This window comes from Taudactylus pleione, unplaced genomic scaffold (assembly GCF_031769625.1).
Source record: "Taudactylus pleione unplaced genomic scaffold, aTauple2 ptg000682l, whole genome shotgun sequence".
In the NCBI taxonomy this organism is placed as follows: domain Eukaryota; kingdom Metazoa; phylum Chordata; class Amphibia; order Anura; family Myobatrachidae; genus Taudactylus; species Taudactylus pleione.
The window spans coordinates 2,292,697-2,311,763 of NW_028285084.1; the positions used below are offsets into that span (position 1 = coordinate 2,292,697).

The window sequence follows — 19,067 nt, forward strand, 5'->3', positions numbered from 1 at the left end:
GATGGTATCTTGACTGCATTTACGAATCTAGGACATTATCTCCCATGTGGTAGAGGCAGGAGATACATACCCATCATTGAGTACCTGACACAGTGGTACACAGGAGACGACCCTCTGCACTGGTAGTGTGATATTTTTGATTCACTCGCCCCTTTTTTTCAGTAGATTAAATGAGTAGAACTTTTCACTGATTGTCAGCAATTTATGATGCGAGTCGTATTGAACCTCTATTGTTTAAACCAGTTAATTGCTTGTCTGGTTCACTCTGTTCAGACCAGTGATAGACAGATGGTCGCCTTCAATTAGGTCTAAAAATGAGACTTTTATCCAACGTATCATTCAATATTGATGTATTAATTTAGAAAGACGTTTCTTGTACTAACTTAATATGATTGGATGCCAAGATCACATCTATTGTTGAGATATATCCCTATGCTTTTAGGATTTAGATTGGTTTTCTCTCTATTATCTAATTGTACCAACATACTTCATTTGTGATGGTGACACCATCAGAGGTTTTTTTCTCACACTACTTTATGTGATCAACTATTCTGGACACTTTTCACATCATATTTCACTTAATATGATACATTTATTTATTTTCTGAGAGGTTCTCATACCAACCTGATGATTCTCTCATTTGTTGTCCAAGGCCCATTGGGTATGACAACCAACAGCAGAAATCGGGGTTGATGACGGGGACCTCTCCTAACTTAATTTTCATGGGACTACTACACCAGCAGATCACTCCTCCTCCTCTGCAAAGGGCAGGAGACTGAGCAGCAGAGCCTGGTTGTAGAATCTTTAGCACCCACTTATCTGATAACTTACATTTCTTCACCAACTATATTTTGTAACTAGAGCATTTGAATGCTAATTGGCTGTGATATATCCAACAAATGTTTATCTATTCCACATACCATTTGGAATGACAGCAAGTAGTTATTTGGTGCTAAGATGGACCACTGTTGACTATTTATCTATTTATCCTAGAGGTTACATTACTAGGAGATCTCTCACTCCTTTTCCTCCACTCAGTGAAATGTGAAAGGAGCAGCAGAGCCTAGTTTTGAATCTGATACTCCTTATCTTTCTATTTTTCTATCTCTCTGTTAAAACCCAATTTAGAGTATTTAAGATCGTACTGATATTAGTTTATTGGATACCACTAACATCATCTGAACCTGATGTTTTTTACTAGTACAATTGTATTGTCTATTATATGTATTTTCCATATTTCGCCTATCTTATCTGGGTTATTACAACCAAGATTTCTTCATTCACTCTTTTCACTACTTTTGTCAAACCTTTGACATCGTTGTGAGTCCTTTTACTCTGATTGGTTATATGATATTCATAAAAGCTGTTTTAATAGATGTGTTTTGAAGCTATTGGAGTGCACCATTATAGAGTTTCTTAGGTTGAAGTTTTTCTAGACTAATACCTTTTTGTTTTTCGTAACACTTGTACTACTCTAGGTAGCACCACCACCCTGTATTACCAATGGTATTATAATACCGGAATTTATTTCTGAGGTGGCTATAGCACTTTTGTCATTCCTTTCCTATGATAATCTGTGGAGGATCTGTGCGGTGAATTATTGCCCCTTTTTCCCTGTCCCTTTTTTATTTTTTGAAAATACAAATCAGTCAAGCATATCCTTGAAGATTTGATTTTATACATTTTTGGTGGACTGCTTAAGCCAAAAGGTATGGCCAGCTTTTCATAATGACCATCTCTCATGTTAAAAACATTCTTCTACATCTGTTTTATTCTGATTAAGATGCAAGCTTCTCTTCAATCCAATTCAATGAAAATAAAAGCTTATTTTGGTCTCTGGAAAAGTACTGGAATTGGAGGCAGATGATGTCTATACTATATGGTGATAGTGTTCAACCCTTGAAACTCATGGACTCAAACTTCCATGTATTCTATTTTTTTTTAAGAAGGATACAGTTCATGAATGGGATTTTCAGTTGAACCCCTACTCCAGGTTTTTTTCAGATATACTCAGACATTGCCTTGGTCTTAGACAGAGAAAGAGGAGAAACGCTAACTCAAGGTGTATTTGTCTGGAATTATGTCAAAAAGTCAGCCCCACTCAGCTGAAGTGGAAGACATTCTGCACTTTGCTTATTGAAAATATATTCATAAGGAGATGGTACAGTTAAATTTGGTGAGGTAACAGAAATTGTTAGCAATTTTGCTGGCCTTAGGCCCTGATTCAGAGCCGGACGCTCTGACAGAGCGCTCGCTCTGAATCAGGGCCGGGCTAGTTTTTTTTTTTTTTTAGAACGGCCTCCTGCCCGCTCGCATAGCCGTGGGTGACCACCCACAGCTATAGCGAGCGGCCAGGAAGATGGTCGCGATGGTCAAGACCATCGTGACCATCGGGCTTGCGACGAGACCCTTGTGGTAGGGTCTCGTTGCTGCAAGCCCCAGAGAGATTTCGGCTCTAACAGAGTGGGGCCGGCCCCAAACAGAGGTGTTCACATGGGAACGCCTCCGTTTGGGCAGCCACCCCCCCCCGGCCCGCCCACCAAATCGGGCGAGCTGTCACTCAACATTGACAGCTCGCCCCCTTTGTTGCAAGACCCGGAGCAACGGAGTGCCCGTCGCTATCCGGGTCTCGCCCATGCGCACTGGCCCACCATCGACCCGGTTGCGAGCGCACAGCGCTTGCGACCGGGTCTGAATCAGGCCCTTACTTTCATTAAATAATTATAATAACAGTAAGCACCCCAATTTAATATATGAATTGTGTGCCAGTTTAAAACCGGAAAATGCTGGTAAAGTCAGGGTATTCCAACACTATGGATGGGTAGCATAATATATCATTAAGAAGAACAATTACTCTTCATGATGAGCCCCCATCATCAGCCAAAAGTGACATTCTGAAATTTGCGTAGCCAGTAGCAGTGAGAACAAGATGGATTGTAAGAAGAACTACTCCAAGCTCTGAAACTACTGCTCCAAAATCAAGAAGAGCTGAAAACATTTACAGTTTGTGTTTGCTACACTTAAATTTGAATAGTGAATGGTTTGTGTCACAATTGGTATCTGCGAGTTACCTGTCTCAGGTGGTGATCGGGTTTCAACGGAGGCCTGCATGACTGGAACCACAGATGATGTAGATAGCTCTATTTACAAGACTTGTGTAGCAGTGAAAACTGCCTTTGATGATAAATGACGGGAACTGGAGGGACCGGACTGGGACCGGCAGGAAGACTTGTTGAATTGAACTGATGAACTAAGAACTTGACTCTGGACTGCAACAACGTGGACTGAACTGATGAGCTTGGAACTTGACTCTGGACTGGAACAATGTGACAATGGCTGAAGGGAAGTCAGGTAATGCTGAGACGAGGGCTAAACAGGGTAATTGGAATTTCTATGACAAAGGCCGGAACTCAGGTGCAGGCTGGATTGGATAATTGGGAATAACAGGTTTCAGGAAGGAATGGGTAGGTTTGGGAATTTTAGGTTCAGGGAGGGAGTAGGTAGGTAAAAGGGGCAGGAGTTGATCCACAGCAGGAAGCAAGGCAGGGTGACACGATGCAGGTTTACAGAGTGCCAGGGACCAACCAGGAGTAGGACTAGCAGCAGAGCACAGGCCAGGTATTGCTGTAACAGGACGTCTGGATGCCAGGTATTACTGTAGCCGGTTTCCGGGATGCACCAAGGGTTGCTGTCAGCAGGCTTACTGGATTGCCAGGTTTAGCTGTAGCAGGTTTTCTGGATGCACCGGGCATTGCTGCTAGCAGGTTTACTGAATTGCCAGGTATCGCTGTAACAGGTTTTCTGGATTGCACCAGGGGTTGCTGTAGCAGGTTTCAGGGATACACTTGAATGCAGAAACAGCATGAACCATACACCACGGGAAGACGAGATGTTCAGGCCCAGAATGCTATCAGGGGAGGATATATATACCATGGGTCTGGCAGCAATTGGTGGATACGGACAGGTGGTCTGGTAGTAGCATTCTGAGTGGTGGAAGGCACAACATACAGAGGGAGTATTCATCTCTGCAGCTCTGAGAATCAGAACCACACCTGCGATTCCAATCAGGGCTAGCAGTGCTCACAGACAGAGGAGAGGCCAGGTGCAATAATCAGAGCAAATCCTCCAGGCAAATTACACACACAGATCCATGGGACAGCTGACAGGGGTAAGTCTCAAGGCAAAAAAGGTGACAACTAGACAGGGTCGTGACAGTTTGGTTGCTTGGGGATTTAAGGAGTGTTGTATAGTACCCTGCTTGGTCCTCCCCAAGGCTTAGGTTTCCTTGTTTATTGGATGCTTAACACCAGTTACAGGAAGATGACCTGGATCCTCATAATATAAACATAATTTATTTTTTACGGTATTCTCATGTTCCTCTGGAGAAATGTGGGAACAACCAAATTGCATGTTTGAAATGGAATAGAAAAGTGTGGCGCCAAATTAATAGTTGATCAATGTTCCCTCTTTTGAGCTCATTCATAGTGCTACAGTGAGGTCTGCAGCCCTCTGGAGACTTTTTCAAACTCAACTCAGTCAGAGAGTTCTTGTTAGAAGGCAGAAATAAAATATGATTTAATCTAACAAAGGCCCTGATTCAGAGCCGGATGCTCTTTGTGAGTGCTTGGTCTGAATCAGGGCATTTTTTTTACCCCCCCACCTCCAGGCCGCTCACTAAGCTGTGGGTGACCACCCACAGCTTTAGCGGGCGGCCTAGCGATGGTCGCGATTATCGCGAACATCGGGCTTGCGACGAGACCCTTGTGGGTAGGGTCTCGTCCACCGCAAGCCCCAGTGAACTTCCTGCTCTATTAGAGCAGGAAGTTCACTACTGACATCACTGGTGATGTCAGTAGGGCCGCCCACAAACGGCAAACGTTCCTTCTGGAACGCCTCCGTTTGTCCAGCCACCCCCACTGCACGCCTACAAATCGGGGCAAGCTGTCAATCACAATCGACAGCTGCCCGTCTTGTAGTAAGTCCTGCAGCGAGTGAAAATTCACTCGCTACGGGGCTCGCGCACTGCCCGGCCATCGACCGCAAGTGGGTCTGAATCAGGCCCAAAGCTCAGAAACCAATGTTCTTAACTGAACAGCATATTGGTTATTGGCCCTCCCACTGGGTGCAATGTCTGAGATGTAGCATTCCAGAAGCAGCAGATGTCCAGTTTCATCAAAATTTTTCTTAAATTATTCCACAAAAAAAGGTGCTACTGTATAGAAGTGGGCAGGCTTTAAAGTGGGTCGGAATGGGGCAGAACTGCGTTCCGGCACTTTTATTTGGAGACGGAACCAGATCCACCTTAGCCCGGCGCCGCAGGGAGGCTCCATTTGCCGGGTGCCCGCTGACATTTTGTTACAAGCGGGCGCCCGACTCCCTCCCCGCAGCGCCAGCAGCTGGGAGCTCACTCCCCGCAGTGCCAGCAGTTGGGAGCTTCCGGCTCCGCTCCCCTAACGGGCACTATGGGAGAGACGTCATGACATCTCTCCCATAGTTCAGAGGACTCGGAGCAGTCAGGCAGACCAGAGGCACGCAGGAGTGGGGCTTAAGGTAAGTATTGTTTTTTGGGATTTTTTGGTAAGCGGCACTATAGGGGGCATTACTACTGGGGGCATTACACAGGGCCACTACTACTGGGGGCATTACTACTGAGGGTATTACTACAGGGGGCATTAATACTGACAGGGGGCATTACTACTGGAGGCATTACACAAGAGGCACTACTGCTACTGGGGACATTTCTACAAGGGGTGCACCACTCCTGGGGGAACTGCATAAGGGGCACCACTCCTGGGGACACTGCATAAGGGGCATTTCCACTACTGTGGGCTCTGCATAAGGAACACCACTACTGGGGTCACTGAATAAGGGACACTACCACTGTGGGCACTGCATAAGGGGCACTACCACTATTAGGGGCATTGAATAAGGGGCACTAACTCTGTGGGCACTGCATAAGGAGCACTACAACTCCTGGGTGCACTGCATAAGGAGCACCACTCCTGGGGGCTCTGCATAAGGGGCACTACCACTACTGTGGGATCTGCATAAGGGGCACTACCACTACTGTGGGCTCTGCATAAAGGGCACCACTACTAGGGGCACTGAATACAGGGCAATGCATAAGGGACACCACTATTGGGGTCACTGAATAAGGAACACTTCCACTGTGGGCACTGCATAAGGGGCACTACCATTAATAGGGGCATTGCATAAGGGGCATACTATTGGGGGCACTATCACTGTGGGCACTGCATAAGGGGCACTACCACTACTGATGGCACTGCATAAGGGGCACTACCACTACTGGGGCCACTGCATACGGGGCACTACCACTACTTGGGCCACTGCATAAGGGGCACTACCACTACTTGGGGCCACTGCATAAAGGGCACTACCACTACTTGGGGCCACTGCATAAGGGGCACTGCCACTACTGGGGCCCCTGCATAAGGGGCACTACCTCTACTGGGGCCACTGCATTAGGGGCACTACCACTACTGGGGCCACTGCATCAGGGGCACCACTACAATGGGCATTGCATTTGCATAAGGGGCACTACTGCTGTGGGCATTGTATAAGGGGAACTACTACTTTTGGCATTGTATAAGGGGCACAAATGTGGGCATTGTTTAAAAGGGGCACTGCTGTGTGTCATACATGAATAAGGGACACTACTATGTGGTGTAATGTGAATCGGGTGCATCAAGATTGTGCTACTGTGTGGTGTAATTTGAATTGGGAATACTATTGTGTCACCACGCCAATTTATTTTGTCACCACACCCCTTTCTTTTGAGACCACACTCCTTTTTCGCCGAGCAACTACGGCGCGCACTGTCCCTTTTTTTTAGAAAAGTGCCAAGGAGGAGTGTGAGCTCCACCACTTCTCTAGGACCACTTTAAGCGCTGGAAGCGTGTCATCTCTTTTGCATAGAGGAAAAGCCCAGGCCAAAGCCTGTCTTGTAATAGATTATGTATCTGCTTTTTCTGCAGGGAAAATTGGTTGGCATCAATTTAAATTGTATAGAGCAGTGACTGAGAGAGCCCATGCAAGCTTTAGAATCTGTCACATTTTGCTGGAGTGGAGATCTGCAACTAAGAGGAAATTCTTAGAGCCAGCGCGTGATTCCCTGGGTCTGGATTAGAATCTGGGACTGCAGCAGTAACAGGCAGTGCATAAATGTGTTGATCAAGGATCTGTAAAATGTGCATAACCTGTACTTAATCATTTTCTCGTTTATCAACCCAAGCCACCTAATACTGCAGAATTTCTTTAGAAAATTTATTACAAGTGTAATCCAATCTCTTTTGGCAGAGTATACTGCCACACAATTACAGAGAATCCTGTATACTTAAACCATCAGCTATTTGTGCACCCAGAGACATGTGGAGCCTAACTCATAAGTGGTTTCACCAAGGACCCCCGCAAGGAGGTTTGCCATACGGGATACGGTCAATATCCCGGCACATGGGATGCCGGCGCTTAGAATACCGGCCCCGGAAGCCCGACAACTGTCAGAATCCCGGCGCCAGCATCCCGTACCCAGCCCCCTGTATCATTCTGAATATGAATTTATATTTCGCCATTTTGTATGTCACAATCTCTTCACTTGTTTTAATTATGAAAGCAAACTGATTTGGTTTGTTAGTGTCACATTGGCATGCTGTAAAATTTTATTATTTTTGTCTTTCCAGGTAACCTGCAGAGCAATTGGTATTGGAGCATATTTGGTGAGGTTGGGTCAAAGAACAATTCAGGTTGAGAACTCGCATATTATATTGACAGGAGCTGGAGCATTGAACAAGGTAAGCACCATTTTTCATGTAATAATCTATTTCTGGATTGTTTTATAAATATAAATAGATCTTGTAATATTAGTGTTCTTGGAGTACTGTACTTTTCCTTCACAGATAAAGACTTCACTATAGTGTAGTATTTATATCCACAGGGGTCTGTAGACCACACCTCCTTGACCTGTACTTGCACACTGATGTATTACTACCTGGGACTGTGTAATGTCTTTGAGCATAGGCTTGTTGGGCATTATTGAAGAAAAATACAGATTATGCTTTTTGTATTGAAACTGCTTGAATGGAGATAAAACTTAGTTCATACACTTTATCAATAAAGTGACTTATTCAGGAGTCTCACTAAAACTATAACAGATGAACAGGTGAAAGTAGAAGGTAGAAGAATATTACCATGAATCCCTGGGTGGACTCTGTGGATGGAGTCACTTAACTTTATATTTTGAGGAACCTGATCTTGGAAACCTAAACACAGTTTGCATAGTGGTGAGGCAAAAACACAATCTTTGGGAGCTGGTGGATGTATATAGGAGCAGGTTGGTAAAAGTAGGAATTGTTAATATCATGATTAAATTGTTTTTTAGTAGTCATATTCATAATAGTTGATGAAAAATAATGTGATTCAACTAGTGTATAGAAAAGAGGAGATGTATACTGTAGATAGAAATAAGAAATTATACCATACAAGGTTATCATAATGGATAAATAATCAAAATCATATGGTTAAATAATGTAAGATGAAATGAGTGGCTATAATTAATTTAAATGGATGGAGTGAGAAAAACAAGCCTTGGTTAGCAAATAGCTTGGGAGCTGGTTAACAATTAAAATTGTATAAGACTAAAGGGTAAAACTTAAATTGTAAAAGTAAATAAGGTCAGTGCAAATGATAGAAAATAAATAATGCAATATGTTAAATATACAGTATGACTTTTATTTGACAGCTTTCCCATAATTTAGACAATATGTAAAAGTGTATGAGTGAATACCATAATGTTAAAGTAATAATTAGATATAGTGATTGAGAAAAAAAAAGAGGTATAGAAAGAAAGAACTAATGAAATATGTTACTTAAATTCTGATTAGATGTTTAAACAACAATGTAATGTAATTCTGTACATAAGAAAAAAGTTGTAACAACAAAAAAACAAAATTCTGAAAAAATTTGTTATAAGTAATAAAAGAATATATAATCTCTAAACAGGGTATGTAGAACTATCTGTGCACTTTCTATATATTAAAAACAATAAACGTGGGTTGCAGCCACACAACTGACTAGTTTCCTTTACTAGTAATACTATATAAAATTGCAATGTAGTTGTTTTCGGTGCAATCCAATCTTTGATGGAACAGAGGAGTTGGGGAGAAGGGGAGTTACCGCTGCTGTGCATTGACACTTATCACATTTATGAATTGGATATTAAGTAGTTTAGGCAGGATTAACAGATCTCTGGACTTTTTTGTACACCGATCAGATGATACATATTATTTCTGTCTGCCAGTGTGAACAACCAGTGTTCTACAGCGCTTTTTGGCTGTCACACCAGGAGGTATGCTATACTAGCCTATAATGAATATAAAGGTATTTTATGTGTTTTATAATATATATCTTTATTGATTAATTAGTTTTTATATGATATCTTAGCTACAGTTTGTTACTTTTATATGGTCCACTTCTTTTTTTCTGGACAGTGTTTTTTATGAGAACAACTCTTTTTTACTGCGGATTATTAAATTACTGTTTTAATACCCACTGGGGAGTGAGTTGCTGTCACTTATTCTATTCCCTCTATCTTTCAATCTACCTTCCTCTCTCCCCTTTTCCCCTTCTACCTCTGTTCCATCAAAGACTGGATTGCACCAAAAAAACTACATTGCAATTTTATTTAAAAAAATAGTTCAAACTATTAGTCGTTCACTGTGTACATTTTGACCCAACGCATTTTGCCAAGTACAGCTTGGAGAGGCTGTTTCTCATTTGCCACAGGACAGATTTGTATGGAGCTATGGTTATGAAAAACACTTTATTGGTGTATTGTATTGGTGTGTGTACAGCATAGTAACTTAGCAGTGACTAGCATGCTGTGACAAAAAAAACAAGAGGCAAACACTTACAATGTCGTTAATAAAATGGAGCACAATGCTGTGGCACTAAACATGTGCGGTATGAAAAATAAGGATGTACTTAGGTTGATTATGTTGTGATGCCAAACACTAAATGCATGGCACACAAAATATGGTAAAAGAAGCAGGTACTATGGGTACAGTCCCAATGCCCACCTACACAGTTCAGTGTCTACAATATAAGCTCACTCTCTGCAGCAGGTCAAGCTGTTCAACATCACATGAAGTTTGATGGCGTGTAATTAGACACAACACCAGTGATGCAAGTCTGTGACCTGTGGCAAAGTACCACCGCAGCAGAGCCATGGCATCATGTCTACACTCGAGTGAACCCCCTACATCAAGCACCCTTTTCCACCTATAGAGCTTGGGGGTAAATGTGAAACAATAATTCGTTAGTTCCTGGTGGAAAATATTACATCAGACAACTGTGTTCTCGTGCTGCATGCCCCGGCAACAATACTACTATCTTTTTACTAGTCAGATCAATTCCTTTATGATTTATTAAACTCTTAATTTCTTCATTAAATTTGTAAATTGTATGCTATACAATATGTGAAGTTATGAAGATAAGACAAATAAAAAATACAAATAATGAGGATAATAAAAGTTATTTATTAATAGTTCCAGAAATGTTTGCTTTATAGTTTACCAGTCAGCCATTCCCGTAACTAAAGAATGATATTCTGAATAAATGTGCAGACTGAATCCACTGCTTGCCCCCTCAAAATATACTGCACATTGATAAATCAGGGGAAGAACATAAAATATGTATTCTGTCAGTTTAAATGTCAGCCAACATTTTCCACCATTTAGACAGATTTTTAAAGCAAGTTTGATAAATCTTTAACATAATCCTTAGAAATACTCTACAAGCTAATGTTGATGGTATTTCAATGGATCTGTACATTTCCTGTTCAGCAAGTATGCCCTTGACAAAACCTAGAGGGCCTGATATATTTGGGCATTTCCAGGGCTTATTGGAAATTTTAAAACTGTCCTGAAATATATTCGTAGGTTTGTTTCTTCTTCAGAGTCCATAGGGTCCACAGGATCTACCTTGGGGTATGTAGTTGGAGAGATCCATTGCACCAAACAGCTACAGCTTTAAAGCTCACAGGATGCACTGGTCCTCCTCCCTATATACCCCGCCTCCAGCCACAGGCATTCAGTTTTTTTGTTTGGTGTGCAGCAAGTATCCAGACGCACCTGTTTAACAGCGGGACTGCCTAGGCTGTCCCAGGCTCTTTCTTTTATGGTTTACCCTAGTTTTTTTTTTTACTTCTGAGTTGAATGGTACTAAGCGCCGAATAGGACACAGCTACTGCGACTCCATCTACCTCCGCCAGTGCAGAAACGCCAGTACCACTATAAGCCCTGGGGATTTCGGCGGGCCTCAGCGAGGCTTAACTAGCGGCGTCGCTGGGGTCCGGACTGGGACCACATTCACGGATATCGCAGGTATGCGATTCCTCATGAGGGGAATCGTGCACGACGCACTCTAGGCCTCCGTTGAAGGAGACGCACCAGAGGCGGCTGCGAGTGAAGGCCTTCTGTAACGTGTACTCACTAAGGCAGCCGGGGCCATATCATCTGTCACCGGGGATGGGTAGTAGATGCACTAGAGTGCACTAGATAGCGTCTACTACTGTGAGGCCAGCGTACCCGTGCCATCAAAATCACAGTTTATGGGAGATAGGCCCTCCCCCAGCAGCTCCTCCCCCGATCCAGAAACAACTTCCAGTTATGGATTCCCTCCTCTGGGTTGCTACTTCTGACCACATCATGTGTAAGACGGTCACAGTTCGCACTGGTGCGTACTGCTGCACGCTGGTTGTCTCAGAGGTCTGGTCTGTCTCCCTGTATACCTCTCCTCTCCTCTGGGTCTGGTATATAGCGCTCTATATCCTGCCAATACCCTGGCGGGGCTGGTCAGTTGATTCAGAGTCAATTTGCAATAGCAATGTTTGTTTTTATGTGTTGTATGTGTCTTTCATGCTAGCTGCTGTATATATACTGACTTTTGTTTTCAAACTGTCAGTTATATCTATCACTGTGTTTCTCCTCATCCCTCTGAAAAGGTGTGTGGGGTTTTTCATATGTGAAGTGGGTCATATTGCATTTACACTGTGCACCTTATACCGATCACACATTTGTCATGTCTGAGGGTAAAGGTGAGAAGGGTGAGTCTCCGGTGCTCAAGTCATGTAAATCCTGTTTTGCAGGCCTGTTTGAACAGGATTTTGTGCAAGATGGATTGTGTAGTGCCTGTTGTAAACAGCCTCCTATCTGGTATACCTGCACCTACACAAGAGCCATCTTGGGTGGCGTCTTGGTTGCAGGTTTTGTCGCATATGGTGGACAAGGTCGCAATGTCGCGTGTTCCTACCACGATATTGCCTCCTACTGTGGGGATACCCACAGCAGTTGCATCCATCTATGTACATGTCCCCTATGAATACCTGTTGGTTTGATTCTTCTGCTCACGCTAGTCAAAGTATGCTGCCGTCTATAGCCCCTCAGCAGGTGGTACAGGCGAATAGACCAGTGGCATTAAAGAAGTAGGGGCATAAGAGAGGTTCTCTTCAGACATTGCCTCATCACACTCTGATTCTCAGAGTTCTGGGTCTTACTCAGTGGAAGAAGACCATCAACCTCTGGAGATGTCCCCTCTCTGGTGAGAGCGGTTAGATCTGTCCTCAGTATAGAGGAAGAGGAGGTGCCGCCGAAATCTAGGACTCCGGTCTTTAGGCATCAGAAGGTGGCTAGAGATTACTTTCCTCAGTCTGAGCAACTGACTAATCTCATGTCTGAAGCATGGTCTACTCCAAATAAGCATTTCCATGCTACAAGGAATTTAACCTCTCAATATCCATTTGCTCAAGGTAAATGTAGCAAATGGGAAGTTCCTCATCAGTAGATGCTCATGTGACTAGATCGATCAAGAGCTCTACGTTACCCATTGCTGCAGCATCCTCTTTGAAGGAAGTTACAGATAGAAAACATGATAACTATTTAAAATCAGTGTCTTCATTATCTGGAGCTATTACCAGGCCAGCTATGGCTGTAGCCTGGGTAGCCAAGGCTATGGAGGAATGGATGAAGTCTCTGGAGGATGCATGCATAATGCTACCGGAGAACAGCTGTCTTCCCTCTATCAGATGCGAGAAGCAAATATATATATATATATATATATATATACATACGGGAAGCGATCATTGATGTAGGTATCTTAGCTTCTAGGGTATCATCAGCTTCAGTTGCAGCTCGAAGAACCCTTTGGCTAAAAACCTGGAAGGTGGATACAGGTTCTAAGTAAGCCGTGGAAACCTTGCCTTTTGTGGTGAAGGTACTGTTTGGACCAGAGCTGGATGACATAGCGTCTTTGGCTACATCTAAATCTGCGGGGTTGCCATCTACGACTACCCCTAAGTATAGGCAGTCATCAGCTCGGTCCTTTCGCCTACAGAGTAGGGCAAATGGACAGTAGGCCTGATTCAGACCCGGTCGCAAGCGCTGTGCACTCGCAACCGGGTCGATTGTGGGCCAGTGCGCATGCGCACGACGGAGCCGGCTCCGTCGTGCACATGCGCGAGACCCAGATAGTGATGGGCACTCCATCGCTCCAGGTCTCGCACCAAAGGGGGCGAGCTGTCGATGTTGAGTAACAGCTCGCCCCCTTTGGTGGGCAGGCCGGGGGAGTGGCTGCCCAAATGGAGGCGTTCCCATGTGAATGCCTCCATTTGGGGGCGGCCCCACTGACATCACGAGTGATGTCAGTGGAGAGCTTCCTACTCTGTTAGAGCCGAAATCTCTCTGGAGCTTGCGGCAACGAGACCCTACCACAAGGGTCTCATCGCAAGCCCGATGGTCAAGACCATCGCGATCATCTTCCTGGCCGCTCGCTATAGCTGTGGGTGGTCACCCACAGCTATGCGAGCGGCCAGGAGGCCATTCTAAAACACAAAAAAGACTGGCCCTGATTCAGAGCGTCCGGCTCTGAATCAGGGCCAGTCTTCCTCTAAGCAGGATATTTCCCACAGGAGATGGCAGACCAAGAAATCCTGGTCAACCAAGCATCCTGCTTCCAAGTCGGATGGTAAACCCACTGCCTGATGGGGCGAGCCTCCGCTTGGGTTGTTTCAGGGTTGGAGGCCGACTATTACAATTTTCTCATGCCTGTCAACAGACCACGACAGATGCCTGGGTTCGAGAGGTGGTCTCTCAAGGTTACGCCATTATGTTCCTGAGGCATTTCCCTCAAAGGTCTGTTGGTACAACTCTGCCTTAGACCCGGTCACATCCTCAGCCTTCCGGGAGTCTATTGAGGCCCTCCTGAGGTCAGAAGTCATAATCCCTGTTCCTGTTACGCAACAGGGATGGGGTTATTAATCAGATTTGTTTTTGATTCAGAAACCAAATAGGTCACATTGCCCTATCCTGAATCTGAAGTCTCTCAACAGATTCATCCATGTGCCGAAATTAGTATGGAAACCCTATGGTCAATTATACTGGCAATGGAGCCTGGAGATTTTATGGTCTCCGTGGACATACAGGATGCATATCTGCATGTTCCAATTGCACGATCCCACCAAAGATTTCTAAGATTGGCAGTAGACCAGCAAAATTACCAATTTCAGGCTCTACCCTTCGGGCTGGCCACTGCCCCTCAGGTATTTACCAAGATAATGGCAGCGATGACGGCTCATCTCAGATAACAAGGGGTCAGGATACTGCCATATTTGGATGACCTCCTGATATTCGCACAATTGCAGGTGTTGTTACAATGTCCTCTTCAGATTACCATTGTTTGCTTACAAGAGCAGGCTGGATAATAAATTGGAAAAAGTTCTCTCTTTCTCCAAGTTAGTGGATGGTGCTCTTGGGGGTGCTACTGGACTCTCTGGGCCAGAGGATTCTTCTACCAATGGACAAGATTATGGCACTACAGTCTTGTGTGTGCTGTCTACTTTGCAAACAAAGTTTGTCAGTTCACCTGGCAATGCAGGTGCTGGGCTCCATGGTATCAACATTCGATATGGTGGCATATGCCCAGTTCCACTCCAGGTCCCTGCAGCAATGGATTCTGTCTCAGTGGGATTGTCAGTATCATTGGATAAATTCTCAGATGATCTGCATCTTGCCAGAGGTTCAGCTCTCCCTCGCTTGGTGGCTGGAGACGACTCATTTAGACAAGGGTCATCCATTATGAGTCCCAGATTGGGTACTCCTCACCACGGATGCAAGTCTGCGAGGAGCGGTGACAGGGCGTCACACCTTTCAGGGAAGGTGGATGACCCAGGAAAGTCACCTATGGATAAATATCTTGGAGCTTCGTGCAGTGCACAGAGCGCTCAGTCTGTCGCAGGACCTTCTTCATGGCAGGCCTGTCCAGATTCAGTCCGACAACGCGACCACAGTGGCCTACATCAACCATCAGGGAGACACTCGAAGTCTGGCAGCCATGAGGGAAGTGGCGAACATTCTGCTGTGGGCAGAATGCCATCTTCCAGCAATCTCGGCAATATTCATCCCAGGAGTCCTCAACTGGGAAGTGGACTTCCTGAGTCATCAGGACACACACGCCGGAGAATGGACTCTTCATCCGGACGTTTTTCAACTTCTGGTGGACAGGTGGGGACTACTAGATGTAGACCTCATGGCATTACGCCACAACCACAAGGTCCCCAGGTACGGCTCCAGAACGAGGGACCCCTCAGCCGCCCTCGTGGACGCTCTGGCAGTGAGGTGGAACTTCAGGTTGGCATACCTGTTTCCTCCGAAATCCCTTCTCCCAAGAGTTGTCAGAAAGTTCAAGCAGGAAGGCGGCAGGTTAATACTAATAGCTCCTTCCTGGCCCAAGAAACATTCTTTCACCGATCTGACATGTCTATCCATAGACAGACCACTTCCACTGCCTCCTGCCTCTGACTGGATTTGCTGGTGCAGGGTCCCTGCCTATATCTGGATTTACCTCAGGTGGCTTTGACGGGATGGCTATTGAGGCCTCCGTCTTAAATCCCAAAGGTTTCTCTGCTTCTGTGAGCCAGACGATAATGAGGGCAAGAAAGCCTGCTTCAGCCCGCATCTATCACAGGATTTGGCATTCATATTTTCGTTGGTGTTCCCAAACAAAATGTGACCCTAAGGTTTTCAAGGTTTCAAGAGTACTTGCTTTTCTGCAGGCTGGGTTAGACTTAGGTCTGCGCCTGGCTACCTTAAGGGTTCAGGTTTCTGTATTGTAAGTTTTGTTCCAGTGCAGAATTGCGCCCCTGACAAATGTAAGAACAGTTATGCATGGGGTTCTCCGACTGCAACCTCCGTTTGTCCCTCCGGTAGCACTATGGGATTTATCCTTGGTTCTCAGGGTGCTGCAAGCTCCCCCCTTTGAACCCTTGGATAAGGTGGACTTAAGATGGCTGTCAGCGAAGACACTTTTTCTCCTCGCTATCTCCTCAGCTCGGAGAGTTTCTGACTTGGCAGCACTTTCATGCTGCTCTCCATATTTGATTTTTCATGAAAATAGAGCTGTCCTTCGTACTAAGGCGGGTTTCCTTCTAAAGGTAGTATCCCGTTTCCATATGAATGAGGAAATTGTAGTACCAGCTTTTCAGTCTTCAAAACAATCTACAGGTGAAGCTTCCCTGGATGTGGTTCGAGCCCTTCGTATCTACATGGATCATACTAGCTCCATCAGGAAATCAGATTCACTCTTTGTGTTATATGGGTTTCACAAACGAGGCTGGCCAGCAAACAAGCAGACTTTGGCTCGCTGGCTGCGTACGACTATTGCTCAGGTCTATATACAGGCAGATCTCCCTGTTCCTAACAAGGTGACAGCACATTCTACTCGGTTTGTCGGACCGTCGTGAGCGGTTAGATATGGTGCCTCGGCTCAACAGCTCTGCAAGGCAGCCACTTGGTCTTCCGTCCATACTTTTATCAAATTCTATGCATTTGATACTTTTGACTCCCATGATGCTTCCTTTGGGTGGTGGATCAAAAATCGAAGCAGTAAATAACTGCAATACCTGGCGCTAGATTTGATATACATTGTACACCTGTTGCAAGTAATAGAGGTCTAGTTAGGACCCCAAAACATATTACTATACAGAAAGTGAAAGAAAAATTACTGAGCTAGATGTACAGTATTCCTACATAAAAATAAATAAATAAATAATGCTCTCTATTAAGTATACAAAAAGGCTTGATTGATTGTCACAAATAAATATTTAATTATAAAACATAATCACAACACATAACATTTATATGTACAATAATAGCAATAGTAATATATAAAATCTAATCAGCCTAATGCAATTTACTTATAATGTGAACAATGCACAAAGACCTTTAAAATATAAGAGAATATAAATGTAGGAAGTGTTCATATAGTCCTTAGAATGTTATATTTCAAACAGCATTTGATTCTAAATATCACTTGGTTCATAAATGGGTATCCGTTTAATAGATTGTATCAATTTGTTTCCACTTTAATAGCCTCACAGGTGAGTCAGCAAGCCTGTTAAAACAGCTGAATTATGTATAATTGCAATCCGTGAACACTGGCGTCCCAGCAGTTCACTAGTCAGTTAGACAAACTTTGCCGTCTTTGGGCGGTGGATTCTCCTCTCTGCTCAGGAGCATCCCCACCCTTAAAGGAACTGCTTTAGGATGTCCCTAAGGTAGATCCTGTGGACCCTATGGACCCTGAATAAGAAAATAAGAGTTATGGTATAATATACCTTAGTTAACTCTTTTTCTTTGAGGTCCACAGGGCACCCACCCTGATGCATCTGGCCTCAGTTGGGATCTGTTGTTGGCTTTTTTTTCAATGATTCCCTCTTCGTATTTTGAGAGTGTTTCTTGGGTACATTGTACGTCCTTCTCCACTCTCCGTCTCTTGCCGTTAGGCTTGTTTACAAACTGAATGCCTGTGGCTGGAGGCAGGTTATATAGGGATGAGGACTAGTGCATCCTGGGAGCTTTAAAGCTGTAGCTGTTTGGTTCAATGAAACTCTCCAGCTACATACCCCAAGCTAGATCCTGTGGACCCTATGGACCTCGAAGAAAAAGAGTTAACTAAGGTATGTTATACCATAACTCTTATTATTGTAAGCGGAGTCAATTTGTAAGAGGGCAGGGCAAAACATGCCACTATATATGTACCACCAAAGAGGGTATGGGCAACATTCAAGCCCTAGCCTACAAATTGATATTTCTGCTTATCATTGTTAGGCCCCCTTCGCAAGCAAAGCATTGTGAAATGCTATGTTACTCCCAACTGTCTCTGTAGATGGGTCAACTTCAAATTATATTGGACAATTGACAGCTTCTTTTGCACTTAATCTTGCGGATTTGATCAGCTGCTACTTCTGGTTTATTTAGCTCTCATATGGTGCTTGTCTGGATCTTGCAAGTAGATTTACTATCTGTTGGGTTTGCAAAGCCACCTATGATCAGCACCAATAGATTTCAAAGGGCAATAGTAATTAAAGCTACATTAGTGTGGTTTAGCATTATTTACTATTGATGTTTTTAAAACATTGGTTAAAGTTGATGATCATTAGTGGCTTTGTGAGCCCAATGGATAGTAAAACTGCACTATGGAATCATGGGGCTCTCATTGGTAAAGAGAGATGTACTACTATAGTCACCTCCTGGAAAGCCGAGCAAGGGCTGAATACTCTAGGCCTCCCTCCAACCAGCCCTGGTATTAACCAAGTGTAATAATTATATGTCCTTCGCCTCTAAAAGTTCCAACATTAAATTAATAGCATGAACATCTAAGAAATAAGAATAGAGGCCCCCAAACAGCCCTGCCGTTAAGGTAATTGAAGTCAAATTTAATAAATGCGGCCACTATCCTCCCAACTTGCCTTCATTAATAGTATTCACATTTTATAAATAAGCTTTGTTCCCACAAACCTGCCCCGTTACTAAATTAACAGCCTTTGAAAGTGGCCCAGAACTTACAATAATAGCCCCCACATTTAGTATGGAAATGCACGTTGCATTAATAGCACCAACAATCTTAATAGCTCCTATAAAACCCTCGTCACATCAATACTCCCCATTGCATCCATCAACACCCCTCATATTACATCTATAAAGACCAAGGCTGGGTCCTGT

The 19,067-nt window shown here is 44.1% G+C and overlaps 1 protein-coding gene across 2 annotated transcripts in view; it reads left to right on the top strand.

Annotated features, from left to right (window-relative positions):
• Window positions 1-19,067, top strand: part of ACACA (acetyl-CoA carboxylase alpha) — a 532,248-nt gene that overhangs the window by 328,744 nt on the left and 184,437 nt on the right. For both annotated transcript variants that reach the window (XM_088455952.1, XM_088455953.1), the window contains exon 44: window positions 7,698-7,808. In XM_088455952.1, coding sequence (XP_088312078.1) covers window positions 7,698-7,808 — 111 coding nt within the window. The remainder of the gene's footprint in view (window positions 1-7,697; window positions 7,809-19,067) is intronic.